Source organism: Crinia signifera, chromosome 1, assembly GCF_055691185.1.
Source record: "Crinia signifera chromosome 1, ASM5569118v1, whole genome shotgun sequence".
Taxonomy (NCBI): Eukaryota; Metazoa; Chordata; class Amphibia; order Anura; family Myobatrachidae; genus Crinia; species Crinia signifera.
The window spans coordinates 475,516,074-475,534,674 of NC_139217.1; the positions used below are offsets into that span (position 1 = coordinate 475,516,074).

The following is an 18,601-nucleotide window of genomic DNA, read 5'->3' on the forward strand; positions in this document are numbered from 1 at the left end:
TATATGGCACAGGTTAGTGCCGGGAACCAGTAGTATATGGCACAGGTCAGTACCGGGGCCCAGTAGTATATGGCACAGGTCAGTGCCGGGAACCAGTAGTATATGGCACAGGTCAGTACCGGGGCCCAGTAGTATATGGCACAGGTCAGTACTGGGCCCAGTAGTATATGGTACAGGTCAGTGCTGGGGCCCAGTATATATGGCACAGGTCAGTACTGGGCCCAGTAGTATATGGTACAGGTCAGTGCCGGGGCCCAGTACTATATGGCACAGGTCAGTGCCAGGGCCCAGATACACATGGCTGTGTATATAATGACTGTTGTCACCCCAGTTGCAGGTGTTGGTCTGGATCAGAGTTACATTGACATGTGACCTCATGCACCCAGCATCACACATCTAACCCCAGTATGGCTGACACCTAGGGGTAAGGAGGTGCCGGAAGGTATCGGAATACCACACCCGGGGTAAAGTTACTAATACCCCGCCCACATGGTCCAACTTGTCTACCCAATAATTTGCCTTTGAACACAACACAGGACTTTTGCTTGTGTGAAAGGGTCACCCCGGGCCGACATTCGCGGATGTAGGAACATAGAGATCTGTCCCTGCGATCAGACATATTCCACACATGTTGTAAATAGATCACTTTATTGTCAGTAAGAAGGATGATATCACAAGGTGGAATCTGCAGAGTGATCCGGTGGATCCCAGAAGTCTCATTTCTCGGGTTCTCTGACCAGTGACAGCAGCTTGTCCAACTTGGCCACTTCCACCTCCGGCCCCTTCTGGGCTTCTTGTCCTTTCTTCTCCTGGGAATAAGAAGGAGACTTTGTTATAATCCGGCCTTTGCCCAGTCTGCGCCAGTGCCCGGTGCCAGGTACACGTGTGCTAATGACATTGGTGATCCCTACTCTCAGCATCCACAGGCCGTGTAACATGAGCTAATGACATTGGTGATCCCTACTCTCAGCATCCACAGGCCGTGTAACATGAGCTAATGACATTGGTGATCCCTACTCTCAGCATCCACAGGCCGCATAATATGAGCTAATGACATTGGTGATCCCTACTCTCAGCATCCACAGGCCGTGTAACATGAGCTAATGACATTGGTGATCCCTACTCTCAGCATCCACAGGCCGCATAACATGAGCTAATGACATTGGTGATCCCTACTCTCAGCATCCACAGGCCGCATAACATGAGCTAATGACATTGGTGATCCCTACTCTCAGCATCCACAGGCCGCATAACATGAGCTAATGACATTGGTGATCCCTACTCTCAGCATCCACAGGCCGTGTAACATGAGCTAATGACATTGGTGATCCCTACTCTCAGCATCCACAGGCCGTGTAACATGAGCTAATGACATTGGTGATCCCTACTCTCAGCATCCACAGGCCGTGTAACATGAGCTAATGACATTGGTGATCCCTACTCTCAGCATCCACAGGCCGTGTAACATGAGCTAATGACATTGGTGATCCCTACTCTCAGCATCCACAGGCCGTGTAACATGAGCTAATGACATTGGTGATCCCTACTCTCAGCATCCACAGGCCGCATAACATGAGCTAATGACATTGGTGATCCCTACTCTCAGCATCCACAGGCCGCATAACATGAGCTAATGACATTGGTGATCCCTACTCTCAGCATCCACAGGCCGTGTAACATGAGCTAATGACATTGGCGATCCCTACTCTCAGCATCCACAGGCCGCGTAACATGAGCTAATGACATTGGTGATCCCTACTCCCAGCATCCACAGGCCGCGTAACATGAGCTAATGACATTGGTGATCCCTACTCTCAGCATCCACAGGCCGCGTAACATGAGCTAATGACATTGGTGATCCCTACTCTCAGCATCCACAGGCCGTGTAACATGAGCTAATGACATTGGTGATCCCTACTCTCAGCATCCACAGGCCGTGTAACATGAGCTAATGACATTGGTGATCCCTACTCTCAGCATCCACAGGCCGTGTAACAAGAGCTAATGACATTGGTGATCCCTACTCTCAGCATCCACAGGCCGTGTAACATGAGCTAATGACATTGGTGATCCCTACTCTCAGCATCCACAGGCCGTGTAACATGAGCTAATGACATTGGTGATCCCTACTCTCAGCATCCACAGGCCGCGTAACATGAGCTAATGACATTGGTGATCCCTACTCTCAGCATCCACAGGCCGCGTAACATGAGCTAATGACATTGGTGATCCCTACTCTCAGCATCCACAGGCCGTGTAACATGAGCTAATGACATTGGTGATCCCTACTCTCAGCATCCACAGGTCGCATAACATGAGCTAATGACATTGGTGATCCCTACTCTCAGCATCCACAGGCCGCGTAACATGAGCTAATGACATTGGTGATCCCTACTCTCAGCATCCACAGGCCGTGTAACATGAGCTAATGACATTGGTGATCCCTACTCTCAGCATCCACAGGCCGTGTAACAAGAGCTAATGACATTGGTGATCCCTACTCTCAGCATCCACAGGCCGCGTAACATGAGCTAATGACATTGGTGATCCCTACTCTCAGCATCCACAGGCCGTGTAACATGAGCTAATGACATTGGTGATCCCTACTCTCAGCATCCACAGGCCGCATAATATGAGCTAATGACATTGGTGATCCCTACTCTCAGCATCCACAGGCCGCATAACATGAGCTAATGACATTGGTGATCCCTACTCTCAGCATCCACAGGCCGTGTAACGTGTGCTAATGACATTGGTGATCCCTACTCTCAGCATCCACAGGCCGTGTAACATGAGCTAATGACATTGGTGATCCCTACTCTCAGCATCCACAGGCCGTGTAACATGAGCTAATGACATTGGTGATCCCTACTCTCAGCATCCACAGGCCGTGTAACATGAGCTAATGACATTGGTGATCCCTACTCTCAGCATCCACAGGCCGTGTAACATGAGCTAATGACATTGGTGATCCCTACTCTCAGCATCCACAGGCCGTGTAACATGAGCTAATGACATTGGTGATCCCTACTCTCAGCATCCACAGGCCGCATAACATGAGCTAATGACATTGGTGATCCCTACTCTCAACATCCACAGGCCGCATAACATGAGCTAATGACATTGGTGATCCCTACTCTCAGCATCCACAGGCCGCGTAACATGAGCTAATGACATTGGTGATCCCTACTCTCAGCATCCACAGGCCGCATAACATGAGCTAATGACATTGGTGATCCCTACTCTCAGCATCCACAGGCCGCATAACATGAGCTAATGACATTGGTGATCCCTACTCTCAGCATCCACAGGCCGCATAATATGAGCTAATGACATTGGTGATCCCTACTCTCAGCATCCACAGGCCGTGTAACATGAGCTAATGACATTGGTGATCCCTACTCTCAGCATCCACAGGCCGTGTAACATGAGTTAATGACATTGGTGATCCCTACTCTCAGCATCCACAGGCCGCATAACATGAGCTAATGACATTGGTGATCCCTACTCTCAGCATCCACAGGCCGCATAATATGAGCTAATGACATTGGTGATCCCTACTCTCAGCATCCACAGGCCGTGTAACATGAGTTAATGACATTGGTGATCCCTACTCCCAGCATCCACAGGCCGTGTAACATGAGCTAATGACATTGGTGATCCCTACTCCCAGCATCCACAGGCCGTGTAACATGAGCTAATGACATTGGTGATCCCTACTCTCAGCATTCACAGGCCGTGTAACATGAGCTAATGACATTGGTGATCCCTACTCTCAGCATCCACAGGCCATGTAACATGAGCTAATGACATTGGTGATCCCTACTCTCAGCATCCACAGGCCGTGTAACATGAGCTAATGACATTGGTGATCCCTACTCTCAGCATTCACAGGCCGTGTAACATGAGCTAATGACATTGGTGATCCCTACTCTCAGCATCCACAGGCCGTGTAACATGAGCTAATGACATTGGTGATCCCTACTCTCAGCATCCACAGGCCGTGTAACATGAGCTAATGACATTGGTGATCCCTACTCTCAGCATCCACAGGCCGCGTAACATGAGCTAATGACATTGGTGATCCCTACTCTCAGCATCCACAGGCCGTGTAACATGAGCTAATGACATTGGTGATCCCTACTCTCAGCATCCACAGGCCGCATAATATGAGCTAATGACATTGGTGATCCCTACTCTCAGCATCCACAGGCCGTGTAACATGAGTTAATGACATTGGTGATCCCTACTCTCAGCATCCACAGGCCGTGTAACATGAGCTAATGACATTGGTGATCCCTACTCTCAGCATCCACAGGCCGTGTAACATGAGCTAATGACATTGGTGATCCCTACTCTCAGCATCCACAGGCCGCGTAACATGAGCTAATGACATTGGTGATCCCTACTCTCAGCATCCACAGGCCGGGTAACATGAGCTAATGACATTGGTGATCCCTACTCTCAGCATCCACAGGCCGTGTAACATGAGCTAATGACATTGGTGATCCCTACTCTCAGCATCCACAGGCCGTGTAACATGAGCTAATGACATTGGTGATCCCTACTCTCAGCATCCACAGGCCGCGTAACATGAGCTAATGACATTGGTGATCCCTACTCTCAGCATCCACAGGCCGTGTAACATGAGCTAATGACATTGGTGATCCCTACTCTCAGCATCCACAGGCCGTGTAACATGAGCTAATGACATTGGTGATCCCTACTCTCAGCATCCACAGGCCGTGTAACATGAGCTAATGACATTGGTGATCCCTACTCTCAGCATCCACAGGCCGTGTAACATGAGCTAATGACATTGGTGATCCCTACTCTCAGCATCCACAGGCCGTGTAACATGAGCTAATGACATTGGTGATCCCTACTCCCAGCATCCACAGACCGTGTAACATGAGCTAATGACATTGGTGATCCCTACTCTCAGCATCCACAGGCCGTGTAACATGAGCTAATGACATTGGTGATCCCTACTCTCAGCATCCACAGGCCGCGTAACATGAGCTAATGACATTGGTGATCCCTACTCTCAGCATCCACAGGCCGTGTAACATGAGCTAATGACATTGGTGATCCCTACTCTCAGCATCCACAGGCCGCATAATATGAGCTAATGACATTAGTGATCCCTACTCAGCATCCACAGGCCATGTAACATGAGCTAATGACATTGGTGATCCCTACTCTCAGCATCCACAGGCCGCATAACATGAGCTAATGACATTGGTGATCCCTACTCTCAGCATCCACAGGCCGTGTAACATGAGCTAATGACATTGGTGATCCCTACTCTCAGCATCCACAGGCCGCGTAACATGAGCTAATGACATTGGTGATCCCTACTCCCAGCATCCACAGGCCGTGTAACATGAGCTAATGACATTGGTGATCCCTACTCTCAGCATCCACAGGCCGTGTAACATGAGCTAATGACATTGGTGATCCCTACTCTCAGCATCCACAGGCCGTGTAACATGAGCTAATGACATTGGTGATCCCTACTCTCAGCATCCACAGGCCGTGTAACATGAGCTAATGACATTGGTGATCCCTACTCTCAGCATCCACAGGCCGTGTAACAAGAGCTAATGACATTGGTGATCCCTACTCTCAGCATCCACAGGCCGTGTAACATGAGCTAATGACATTGGTGATCCCTACTCTCAGCATCCACAGGCCGTGTAACATGAGCTAATGACATTGGTGATCCCTACTCTCAGCATCCACAGGCCGTGTAACATGAGCTAATGACATTGGTGATCCCTACTCTCAGCATCCACAGGCCGTGTAACATGAGCTAATACCATTGGTGATCCCTACTCTCAGCATCCACAGGCCGTGTAACATGAGCTAATGACATTGGTGATCCCTACTCTCAGCATCCACACGCCATGTCACATGCTGGGATGAGGTCAGTATTGGGACCTGGGTGAGTCATGGATGTAGTGATATAACCTGACATGACCGGTAACACGTAGCAGGTTTCCAACCCCCAGATCTAGCTGCAATTACACCATAGCTCACATACAGTGACGTCTCCTGTCCCCAGCAGCCTCCCCGTCAGGTACATGCACACGTATGATACGGACATATCTGTAACGTGTTTCCTGGCTAGAGTCGGATACATCCCCAGTGATAAGAGCATTGGGGTAACGCCATCCTGCTACAGACCGTAGGATAGAACTGTGACATTATATACATACATGACAGGGACAAGCTGCTGCTTTATGCTTTTAGAAAGGGTTAATAAAAGCATGGGAGGCGTAACCAGAAGACGTGCGCAGGAGGCGGTAACAGTGGGGCGCGGACAGCGCAACCACGTATTGTCACATTATACACATACAGGAGACGTGCGCAGGAGGCGGTAACAGCGGGGCGCAGACAGCGCAACCGGCTATTGTCACATTATACACATACAGGAGACATGTGCAGGAGGCGGTAACAGCGGGGTGCGGACAGCGCAACCACGTATTGTCACATTATGCACATACAGGAGACGTGCGCAGGAGGCGGTAACAGCGGGGCGCAGACAGCGCAACCGGCTATTGTCACATTATACACATACAGGAGACGTGCGCAGGAGGCAATAACAGCGGGGCATGGACAGCGCAACCACGTATTGTCACATTATACACATACAGGAGACATGCGCAGGAGGCGGTAACAGCGGGGCACGGACAGCGCAACCACGTATTGTCACATTATACACATACAGGAGACATGCGCAGGAGGCGGTAACAGCGGGGTGCGGACAGCGCAACCACGTATTGTCACATTATGCACATACAGGAGACGTGCGCAGGAGGCGGTAACAGCGGGGCGCAGACAGCGCAACCGGCTATTGTCACATTATACACATACAGGAGACGTGCGCAGGAGGCGGTAACAGCGGGGCATGGACAGCGCAACCACGTATTGTCACATTATACACATACAGGAGACATGCGCAGGAGGCGGTAACAGCGGGGCGCGGACAGCGCAACCACGTATTGTCACATTATACACATACAGGAGACGTGCGCAGGAGGCGGTAACAGCGGGGCGCAGACAGCGCAACCGGCTATTGTCACATTATACACATACAGGAGACGTGCGCAGGAGGCGGTAACAGCGGGGCATGGACAGCGCAACCACGTATTGTCACATTATACACATACAGGAGACATGCGCAGGAGGCGGTAACAGCGGGGCGCGGACAGCGCAACCACGTATTGTCACATTATACACATACAGGAGACGTGCGCAGGAGGCGGTAACAGTGGGACGCGGACAGCGCAACCACGTATTGTCACATTATGCACATACAGGAGACGTGCGCAGGAGGTGGTAACAGCGGGGCACGGACAGCGCAACCACGTATTGTCACATTATACACATACAGGAGACGTGCGCAGGAGGCGGTAACAGTGGGACGCGGACAGCGCAACCACGCATTGTCACATTATACACATACAGGAGACATGCGCAGGAGGCGGTAACAGCGGGGCGCGGACAGCGCAACCACGTATTGTCACATTATACACATACAGGAGACGTGCGCAGGAGGCGGTAACAGCGGGGCGCAGACAGCGCAACCACATATTGTCACATTATACACATACAGGAGACATGCGCAGGAGGCGGTAACAGCGGGGCATGGTCAGCGCAACCACGTATTGTCACATACACATACAGGAGACGTGCGCAGGAGGCGGTAACAGCGGGGCATGGTCAGCGCAACCACGTATTGTCACATTATACACATACAGGAGACGTGCGCAGGAGGCGGTAACAGCGGGGCGCGGACAGCGCAACCACGTATTGTCACATTATGCACATACAGGAGCCGTGCGCAGGAGGCGGTAACAGCGGGGCATGGACAGCGCAACCACGTATTGTCACATTATGCACATACATGAGACGTGCGCAGGAGGCGGTAACAGCGGGGCACGGACAGCGCAACCACGTATTGTCACATTATACACATACAGGAGACGTGCGCAGGAGGCGGTAACAGCGGGGCGCAGACAGCGCAACAACGTATTGTCACATTATACACATACAGGAGACGTGCGCAGGAGGCGGTAACAGCGGGGCATGGACAGCGCAACCACGTATTGTCACATTATACACATACAGGAGGCGGTAACAGCGGGGCGCGGACAGCGCAACCACGTATTGTCACATTATACACATACAGGAGACGTGCGCAGGAGGCGGTAACAGCGGGGTGCGGACAGCGCAACCACGTATTGTCACATTATACACATACAGGAGACGTGCGCAGGAGGCGGTAACAGCGGGGCATGGACAGCGCAACCACGTATTGTCACATTATACACATACAGGAGGCGGTAACAGCGGGGCGCGGACAGCGCAACCACGTATTGTCACATTATACACATACAGGAGACGTGCGCAGGAGGCGGTAACAGCGGGGCGCAGACAGCGCAACCACGTATTGTCACATTATACACATACAGGAGACGTGCGCAGGAGGTGATAACAGCGGGGCGCGGACAGCGCAACCACGTATTGTCACATTATGCACATACAGGAGACGTGCGCAGGAGGCGGTAACAGCGGGGCATGGACAGCGCAACCACGTATTGTCACATTATGCACATACAGGAGACGTGCGCAGGAGGTGATAACAGCGGGGCGCGGACAGCGCAACCACGTATTGTCACATTATACACATACAGGAGACGTGCGCAGGAGGCGGTAACAGCGGGGCGCAGACAGCGCAACCACATATTGTCACATTATACACATACAGGAGACATGCGCAGGAGGCGGTAACAGCGGGGCATGGTCAGCGCAACCACGTATTGTCACATTATACACATACAGGAGACGTGCGCAGAAGGCGGTAACAGCGGGGCATGGTCAGCGCAACCACGTATTGTCACATTATACACATACAGGAGACGTGCGCAGGAGGCGGTAACAGCGGGGCGCGGACAGCGCAACCACGTATTGTCACATTATACACATACAGGAGACGTGCGCAGGAGGCGGTAACAGCGGGGTGCGGACAGCGCAACCACGTATTGTCACATTATACACATACAGGAGACGTGCGCAGGAGGCGGTAACAGTGGGGCGCGGACAGCGCAACCACGTATTGTCACATTATACACATACAGGAGACGTGCGCAGGAGGCGGTAACAGCGGGGCGCGGACAGCGCAACCACGTATTGTCACATTATACACATACAGGAGACGTGCGCAGGAGGCGGTAACAGCGGGGCGCGGACAGCGCAACCACGTATTGTCACATTATACACATACAGGAGACGTGCGCAGGAGGCGGTAACAGCGGGGCACGGACAGCGGAACCACATATTGTCACATTATACACATACAGGAGACGTGCGCAGGAGGCGGTAACAGCGGAGCACGGACAGCGCAACCACGTATTGTCACATTATACACATACAGGAGACATGCGCAGGAGGCGGTAACAGCGGGGCACGGACATCGCAACCACGTATTGTCACATTATACACATACAGGAGACGTGCGCAGGATGCGGTAACAGCGGGGCGCGGACAGCGCAACCACGTATTGTCACATTATGCACATACAGGAGACGTGCGCAGGAGGCGGTAACAGCGGGGCGCGTACAGCTCAACCACGTATTGTCACATTATACACATACAGGAGACATGCGCAGGAGACGGTAACAGCGGGGCGCGGACAGCGCAACCACGTATTGTCACATTATACACATACAGGAGACATGCGCAGGAGGCGGTAACAGCGGGGCACGGACAGCGCAACCACGTATTGTCACATTATACACATACAGGAGACGTGCGCAGGAGGCGGTAACAGCGGGGTGCGGACAGCGCAACCACGTATTGTCACATTATACACATACAGGAGACGTGCGCAGGAGGTGATAACAGCGGGGCGCGGACAGCGCAACCACGTATTGTCACATTATACACATACAGGAGACGTGCGCAGGAGGCGGTAACAGCGGGGCACGGACAGCGCAACCACGTATTGTCACATTATACACATACAGGAGACGTGCGCAGGAGGCGGTAACAGCGGGGCACGGACAGCGCAACCACGTATTGTCACATTATACACATACAGGAGACGTGCGCAGGAGGCGGTAACAGCGGGGCGCGGACAGCGCAACCACGTATTGTCACATTATACACATACAGGAGACGTGCGCAGGAGGCGGTAACAGCGGGGCGCGGACAGCGCAACCACGTATTGTCACATACAGGAGACGTGCGCAGGAGGCGGTAACAGCGGGGCGCGGACAGCGCAACCACGTATTGTCACATTATACACATACAGGAGACGTGCGCAGGAGGCGGTAACAGCAGGGCGCGGACAGCGCAACCACGTATTGTCACATTATACACATACAGGAGACGTGCGCAGGAGGCGGTAACAGCGGGGCGCGGACAGCGCAACTACGTATTGTCACATTATACACATACAAGAGACGTGCGCAGGAGGCGGTAACAGCGGGGCACGGTCAGCGCAACCACGTATTGTCACATTATACACATACAGGAGACGTGCGCAGGAGGCGGTAACAGCGGGGCACGGACAGCGCAACCACGTATTGTCACATTATACACATACAGGAGACGTGCGCAGGAGGCGGTAACAGCGGGGCGCGGACAGCGCAACCACGCATTGTCACATTATACACATACAGGAGACGTGCGCAGGAGGCGGTAACAGCGGTGCCCGCTCAGACAGAGCCGGCGTGTGGTAGTGGATGCATGGCCCTCGCTGTGCCCGCTCAGACAGAGCCGGCGTGTGGTAGTGGATGCAGGGCCCTCGTTGTGCCCGCTCAGAGACGGCGTGTGGAAGTGGATGCAGGGCCCTCGCTGTTCCCGCTCAGACAGAGCCGGCGTGTGGTAGTGGATGCAGGGCCCTCGCTGTTCCCGCTCAGACAGAGCCGGCGTGTGGTAGTGGATGCAGGGCCCTCGCTGTTCCCGCTCAGACAGAGCTGGCGTGTGGTAGTGGATGCAGGGCCCTCGCTGTGCCCGCTCAGACAGAGCCGGCGTGTGGTAGTGGATGCAGGGCCCTCGCTGTTCCCGCTCAGACAGAGCCGGCGTGTGGTAGTGGATGCAGGGCCCTCGCTGTGCCCGCTCAGACAGAGCCGGCGTGTGGTAGTGGATGCAGGGCCCTCGCTGTTCCCGCTCAGACAGAGCCGGCGTGTGGTAGTGGATGCAGGGCCCTCGCTGTGCCCGCTCAGACAGAGCCGGCGTGTGGTAGTGGATGCAGGGCCCTCGCTGTGCCCGCTCAGACAGAGCCGGCGTGTGGTAGTGGATGCAGGGCCCTCGCTGTTCCCGCTCAGACAGAGCCGGCGTGTGGTAGTGGATGAAGGGCCCTCGCTGTGCCCGCTCAGACAGAGCCGGCGTGTGGTAGTGGATGCAGGGCCCTCGCTGTGCCCGCTCAGACAGAGCCGGCGTGTGGTAGTGGATGAAGGGCCCTCGCTGTTCCCGCTCAGACAGAGCCGGCGTGTGGTAGTGGATGCAGGGCCCTCGCTGTTCCCGCTCAGACAGAGCCGGCGTGTGGTAGTGGGTGCAGGGCCCTCGCTGTTCCCGCTCACACAGAGCCGGCGTGTGGTAGTGGATGAAGGGCCCTCGCGGTGCCCGCTGAGACAGAGCCGGCGTGTGGTAGTGGATGCAGGGCCCTCGCGGTGCCCGCTCAGACAGAGCCGGCGTGTGGTAGTGGATGCAGGGCCCTCGCTGTTCCCGCTCAGACAGAGCCGGCGTGTGGTAGTGGATGCAGGGCCCTCGCTGTTCCCGCTCAGACAGAGCCGGCGTGTGGTAGTGGATGCAGGGCCCTCGCTGTTCCCGCTCAGACAGAGCCGGCGTGTGGTAGTGGATGCAGGGCCCTCGCTGTGCCCGCTCAGACAGAGCCGGCGTGTGGTAGTGGATGCAGGGCCCTCGCTGTTCCCGCTCAGACAGAGCCGGCGTGTGGTAGTGGATGCAGGGCCCTCGCTGTGCCCGCTCAGACAGAGCCGGCGTGTGGTAGTGGATGCAGGGCCCTCGCTGTTCCCGCTCAGACAGAGCCGGCGTGTGGTAGTGGATGCAGGGCCCTCGCTGTTCCCGCTCAGACAGAGCCGGCGTGTGGTAGTGGATGCAGGGCCCTCGCTGTTCCCGCTCAGACAGAGCCGGCGTGTGGTAGTGGATGCAGGGCCCTCGCTGTTCCCGCTCAGACAGAGCCGGCGTGTGGTAGTGGATGCAGGGCCCTCGCTGTTCCCGCTCAGACAGAGCCGGCGTGTGGTAGTGGATGAAGGGCCCTCGCTGTGCCCGCTCAGACAGAGCCGGCGTGTGGTAGTGTGTGCAGGGCCCTCGCTGTGCCCGCTCAGACAGAGCCGGCGTGTGGTAGTGTGTGCAGGGCCCTCGCTGTTCCCGCTCAGACAGAGCCGGCGTGTGGTAGTGGATGCAGGGCCCTCGCTGTTCCCGCTCACACAGAGCCGGCGTGTGGTAGTGGATGAAGGGCCCTCGCTGTTCCCGCTCAGACAGAGCCGGCGTGTGGTAGTGGATGAAGGGCCCTCGCTGTTCCCGCTCAGACAGAGCCGGCGTGTGGTAGTGGATGCAGGGCCCTCGCTGTTCCCGCTCAGACAGAGCCGGCGTGTGGTAGTGGATGCAGGGCCCTCGCTGTGCCCGCTCAGACAGAGCCGGCGTGTGGTAGTGGGTGCAGGGCCCTCGCTGTTCCCTCTCAGACAGAGCCGGCGTGTGGTAGTGGATGAAGGGCCCTCGCTGTTCCCGCTCAGACAGAGCCGGCGTGTGGTAGTGGATGCAGGGCCCTCGCTGTTCCCGCTCAGACAGAGCCGGCGTGTGGTAGTGGATGCAGGGCCCTCGCTGTTCCCGCTCAGACAGAGCCGGCGTGTGGTAGTGGATGCAGGGCCCTCGCTGTTCCCGCTCAGACAGAGCCGGCGTGTGGTAGTGGATGCAGGGCCCTCGCTGTGCGCGCTCAGACAGAGCCGGCGTGTGGTAGTGGATGAAGGGCCCTCGCTGTGCCCCCTCAGACAGAGCCGGCGTGTGGTAGTGGATGAAGGGCCCTCGCTGTTCCCGCTCAGACAGAGCCGGCGTGTGGTAGTGGATGCAGGGCCCTCGCTGTGCCCGCTCAGACAGAGCAGGCGTGTGGTAGTGGATGCAGGGCCCTCGCTGTTCCCGCTCAGACAGAGCCGGCGTGTGGTAGTGGATGCAGGGCCCTTGCTGTTCCCGCTCAGACAGAGCCGGCGTGTGGTAGTGGATGCAGGGCCCTCGCGGTGCCCGCTCAGACAGAGCCGGCGTGTGGTAGTGGATGCAGGGCCCTCGCTGTTCCCGCTCAGACAGAGCCGGCGTGTGGTAGTGGATGCAGGGCCCTCGCTGTTCCCGCTCAGACAGAGCCGGCGTGTGGTAGTGGATAAAGGGCCCTCGCTGTGCCCGCTCAGACAGAGCCGGCGTGTGGTAGTGGATGCAGGGCCCTCGCTGTTCCCGCTCAGACAGAGCCGGCGTGTGGTAGTGGATGCAGGGCCCTCGCTGTTCCCGCTCAGACAGAGCCGGCGTGTGGTAGTGGATGCAGGGCCCTCGCTGTTCCCGCTCAGACAGAGCCGGCGTGTGGTAGTGGATGTAGGGCCCTCGCTGTGCCCGCTCAGACAGATCCGGCGTGTGGTAGTGGATGAAGGGCCCTCGCGGTGCCCGCTCAGACAGAGCCGGCGTTTGGTAGTGGGAGCAGGGCCCTCGCTGTTCCCGCTCAGACAGAGCCGGCGTGTGGTAGTGGATGCAGGGCCCTCGCTGTTCCCGCTCAGACAGAGCCGGCGTGTGGTAGTGGATGCAGGGCCCTCGCTGTTCCCGCTCAGACAGAGCCGGCGTGTGGTAGTGGATGTAGGGCCCTCGCTGTGCCCGCTCAGACAGATCCGGCGTGTGGTAGTGGATGAAGGGCCCTCGCGGTGCCCGCTCAGACAGAGCCGGCGTTTGGTAGTGGGAGCAGGGCCCTCGCTGTTCCCGCTCAGACAGAGCCGGCGTGTGGTAGTGGATGCAGGGCCCTCGCTGTTCCCGCTCAGACAGAGCCGGCGTGTGGTAGTGGATGCAGGGCCCTCGCTGTTCCCGCTCAGACAGAGCCGGCGTGTGGTAGTGGATGAAGGGCCCTCGCGGTGCCCGCTCAGACAGAGCCGGCGTGTGGTAGTGGATGCAGGGCCCTCGCTGTTCCCGCTCAGACAGAGCCGGCGTGTGGTAGTGGATGCAGGGCCCTCGCTGTTCCCGCTCAGACAGAGCCGGCGTGTGGTAGTGGATGCAGGGCCCTCGCTGTTCCCGCTCAGACAGAGCCGGCGTGTGGTAGTGGATGCAGGGCCCTCGCTGTTCCCGCTCAGACAGAGCCGGCGTGTGGTAGTGGATGCAGGGCCCTCGCTGTTCCCGCTCAGACAGAGCCGGCGTGTGGTAGTGGATGCAGGGCCCTCGCTGTTCCCGCTCAGACAGAGCCGGCGTGTGGTAGTGGATGAAGGGCCCTCGCTGTGCCCGCTCAGACAGAGCCGGCGTGTGGTAGTGGGTGCAGGGCCCTCGCTGTGCCCGCTCAGACAGAGCCGGCGTGTGGTAGTGTGTGCAGGGCCCTCGCTGTTCCCGCTCAGACAGAGCCGGCGTGTGGTAGTGGATGCAGGGCCCTCGCTGTTCCCGCTCACACAGAGCCGGCGTGTGGTAGTGGATGAAGGGCCCTCGCTGTTCCCGCTCAGACAGAGCCGGCGTGTGGTAGTGGATGAAGGGCCCTCGCTGTTCCCGCTCAGACAGAGCCGGCGTGTGGTAGTGGATGCAGGGCCCTCGCTGTTCCCGCTCAGACAGAGCCGGCGTGTGGTAGTGGATGCAGGGCCCTCGCTGTGCCCGCTCAGACAGAGCCGGCGTGTGGTAGTGGGTGCAGGGCCCTCGCTGTTCCCGCTCAGACAGAGCCGGCGTGTGGTAGTGGATGAAGGGCCCTCGCTGTTCCCGCTCAGACAGAGCCGGCGTGTGGTAGTGGATGCAGGGCCCTCGCTGTTCCCGCTCAGACAGAGCCGGCGTGTGGTAGTGGATGCAGGGCCCTCGCTGTTCCCGCTCAGACAGAGCCGGCGTGTGGTAGTGGATGCAGGGCCCTCGCTGTTCCCGCTCAGACAGAGCCGGCGTGTGGTAGTGGATGCAGGGCCCTCGCTGTGCCCGCTCAGACAGAGCCGGCGTGTGGTAGTGGATGAAGGGACCTCGCTGTGCCCCCTCAGACAGAGCCGGCGTGTGGTAGTGGATGAAGGGCCCTCGCTGTTCCCACTCAGACAGAGCCGGCGTGTGGTAGTGGATGCAGGGCCCTCGCTGTTCCCACTCAGACAGAGCCGGCGTGTGGTAGTGGATGCAGGGCCCTCGCGGTGCCCGCTCAGACAGAGCCGGCGTGTGGTAGTGGATGCAGGGCCCTCGCTGTTCCCGCTCAGACAGAGCCGGCGTGTGGTAGTGGATGCAGGGCCCTCGCTGTTCCCGCTCAGACAGAGCCGGCGTGTGGTAGTGGATGAAGGGCCCTCGCTGTGCCCGCTCAGACAGAGCCGGCATGTGGTAGTGGATGCAGGGCCCTCGCTGTTCCCGCTCAGACAGAGCCGGCGTGTGGTAGTGGATGCAGGGCCCTCGCTGTTCCCGCTCAGACAGAGCCGGCGTGTGGTAGTGGATGCAGGGCCCTCGCTGTTCCCGCTCAGACAGAGCCGGCGTGTGGTAGTGGATGCAGGGCCCTCGCTGTGCCCGCTCAGACAGATCCGGCGTGTGGTAGTGGATGAAGGGCCCTCGCGGTGCCCGCTCAGACAGAGCCGGCGTTTGGTAGTGGGAGCAGGGCCCTCGCTGTTCCCGCTCAGACAGAGCCGGCGTGTGGTAGTGGATGCAGGGCCCTCGCTGTTCCCGCTCAGACAGAGCCGGCGTGTGGTAGTGGATGAAGGGCCCTCGCGGTGCCCGCTCAGACAGAGCCGGCGTGTGGTAGTGGATGCAGGGCCCTCGCTGTTCCCGCTCAGACAGAGCCGGCGTGTGGTAGTGGATGCAGGGCCCTCGCTGTTCCCGCTCAGACAGAGCCGGCGTGTGGTAGTGGATGCAGGGCCCTCGCTGTTCCCGCTCAGACAGAGCCGGCGTGTGGTAGTGGATGCAGGGCCCTCGCTGTGCCCGCTCAGACAGATCCGGCGTGTGGTAGTGGATGAAGGGCCCTCGCGGTGCCCGCTCAGACAGAGCCGGCGTGTGGTAGTGGGAGCAGGGCCCTCGCTGTTCCCGCTCAGACAGAGCCGGCGTGTGGTAGTGGATGCAGGGCCCTCGCGGTGCCCGCTCAGACAGAGCCGGCGTGTGGTAGTGGGAGCAGGGCCCTCGCTGTTCCCGCTCAGACAGAGCCGGCGTGTGGTAGTGGATGCAGGGCCCTCGCTGTGCCCGCTCAGACAGAGCCAGCGTGTGGTAGTGGATGCAGGGCCCTCGCTGTTCCCGCTCAGACAGAGCCGGCGTGTGGTAGTGGATGCAGGGCCCTCGCTGTGCCCGCTCAGACAGAGCCGGCGTGTGGTAGTGGATGCAGGGCCCTCGCTGTTCCCGCTCAGACAGAGCCGGCGTGTGGTAGTGGATGCAGGGCCCTCGCTGTTCCCGCTCAGACAGAGCCGGCGTGTGGTAATGGATGCAGGGCCCTCGCTGTGCCCGCTCAGACAGAGCCGGCGTGTGGTAGTGGATGCAGGGCCCTCGCTGTGCCCGCTCAGACAGAGCCGGCGTGTGGTAGTGGATGCAGGGCCCTCGCTGTGCCCGCTCAGACAGAGCCGGCGTGTGGTAGTGGATGCAGGGCCCTCGCTGTGCCCGCTCAGACAGAGCCGGCGTGTGGTAGTGGATGCAGGGCCCTCGCTGTGACACCTCTCAGATCACTGCACAATGGAGGCGCTGACCTATTATATTCCATGTTACAGCACTCTGTCCCCTGATCGCCGCTGCCGGGTCACATGGGACAGTGATGGGGGACCGCGGCCATTTAGTCAGGTTACATCGGATCATCCTCGGAGCACCGTACAGGGGCAGACCCCACCACCTGCAGCTTGTGTTAGGTCCCTGCTGGGAAGTTTGGGAGGAACGTGTTCTATTACTATGGCCGATGTTACTGACATGCATCCTGGTGGGTGCAAATCCACCTTATAATAATATTAATGTTACGTATATGGCCCTCTTCTCACAGTGAGACACATTGTGCATTAATACAGAATAAGCTCAAGCACTGAGGGTGTGCAGAAAATAGCAGAGAAACCGCTTTCACATTGGAGAAATGCGTGGGGTGGAGGGGCACCTTCATACACACAGCGCCGGGAGAACAGCGCATCCGTCCAGGGTTAGCGTGCAATCTAGTCGCGGATCAGTTATTGTCTATTACACCATAGTTACCTACCCTCCCTCAAATAGCAGCAATCTCCCTCTCTCCCTTATTAGTCTAGCAATCTCCCCCATGTCACCTAGCTCACATTACACTGTTACACCATAGTTACCGCCCCTCCTGCATTCTGCAGGAGACTCCCTGACCTAGCAGCAATCTCCCTCTCTCCCTCATTAGCCTAGCAATCTCCCTCATGTCACCTAGCTCACATTACACTGTTACACCATAGTTACCGCCCCTCCTGCATTCTGCAGGAGACTCCCTGACATAGCAGCAATCTCCCTCTCTCCCTCGTTAGTCTAGCAATCTCCCTCATGTCACCTAGTCCACATTACACTGTTACATCATAGTTACCTCCCCTCCTGCATTCTGCAGGAGACTCCCTGACATAGCAGCAATCTCCCTCTCTCCCTCATTAGTCTAGCAATCTCCCCCATGTCACCTAGCTCACATTACACTGTTACACCATAGTTACCGCCCCTCCTGCATTCTGCAGGAGACTCCCTGACATAGCAGCAATCTCCCTCTCTCCCTCGTTAGTCTAGCAATCTCCCTCATGTCACCTAGCCCACATTACACTGTTACATCATAGTTACCTCCCCTCCTGCATTCTGCAGGAGACTCCCTGAAATAGCAGCAATCTCCCTCATGTCACCTAGACCACATTACACTGTTACATCATAGTTACCTCCCCTCCTGCATTCTGCAGGAGACTCCCTCAAATAGCAGCAATCTCCCTCTCTCCCTTATTAGTCTAGCAATCTCCCCCATGTCACCTAGCTCACATTACACTGTTACATCATAGTTAGCTCCCCTCCTGCAGGAGACTCCCTGACATAGCAGCAATCTCCCTCTCTCCCTCATTAGTCTAGTAATCTCCCTCATGTCACCTAATCAACATTACACGGTTACATTTTTTTGGGGGAAAAAGGAATGAGAGATAGATACATTTACATTGAATCATCAGCACCATTTCCCAGCACTTTACCAAGTACAGTAGCTCTTCATTTCTGCTTTGGGGCTCATCTACATTTGTATATAAGTCATTTAAAAAGATTCCTCTCAGATGTAGCAGTACACAGCCACGCTTCTAGGTGCCACATTCACAATCTCTCCATATATGGAACTAGACACGCCCTTTGGGAGGAGCATGACATGCCCCCTCAGTGGGGCGCTGTGCAAAATTCTACTACCAACTATAATCTCCCTGAAACTAGTTTGCAAAAGTAGGCAAGTATGCATTACATAAAC

At 56.8% G+C, this 18,601-nt stretch overlaps 1 protein-coding gene across 1 annotated transcript in view; it reads right to left on the minus strand.

Annotated features, from left to right (window-relative positions):
- Positions 1 to 631: 631 nt before the first annotated feature.
- The window catches only part of DNAI1 (dynein axonemal intermediate chain 1), a 292,217-nt gene continuing 274,247 nt past the window's right edge, over positions 632 to 18,601 (minus strand). The window contains exon 21 of the mRNA XM_083155454.1: positions 632 to 809. Within this exon, the coding sequence (XP_083011580.1) occupies positions 717 to 809 (93 nt within the window). The 3' untranslated portion in view covers positions 632 to 716. The remainder of the gene's footprint in view (positions 810 to 18,601) is intronic.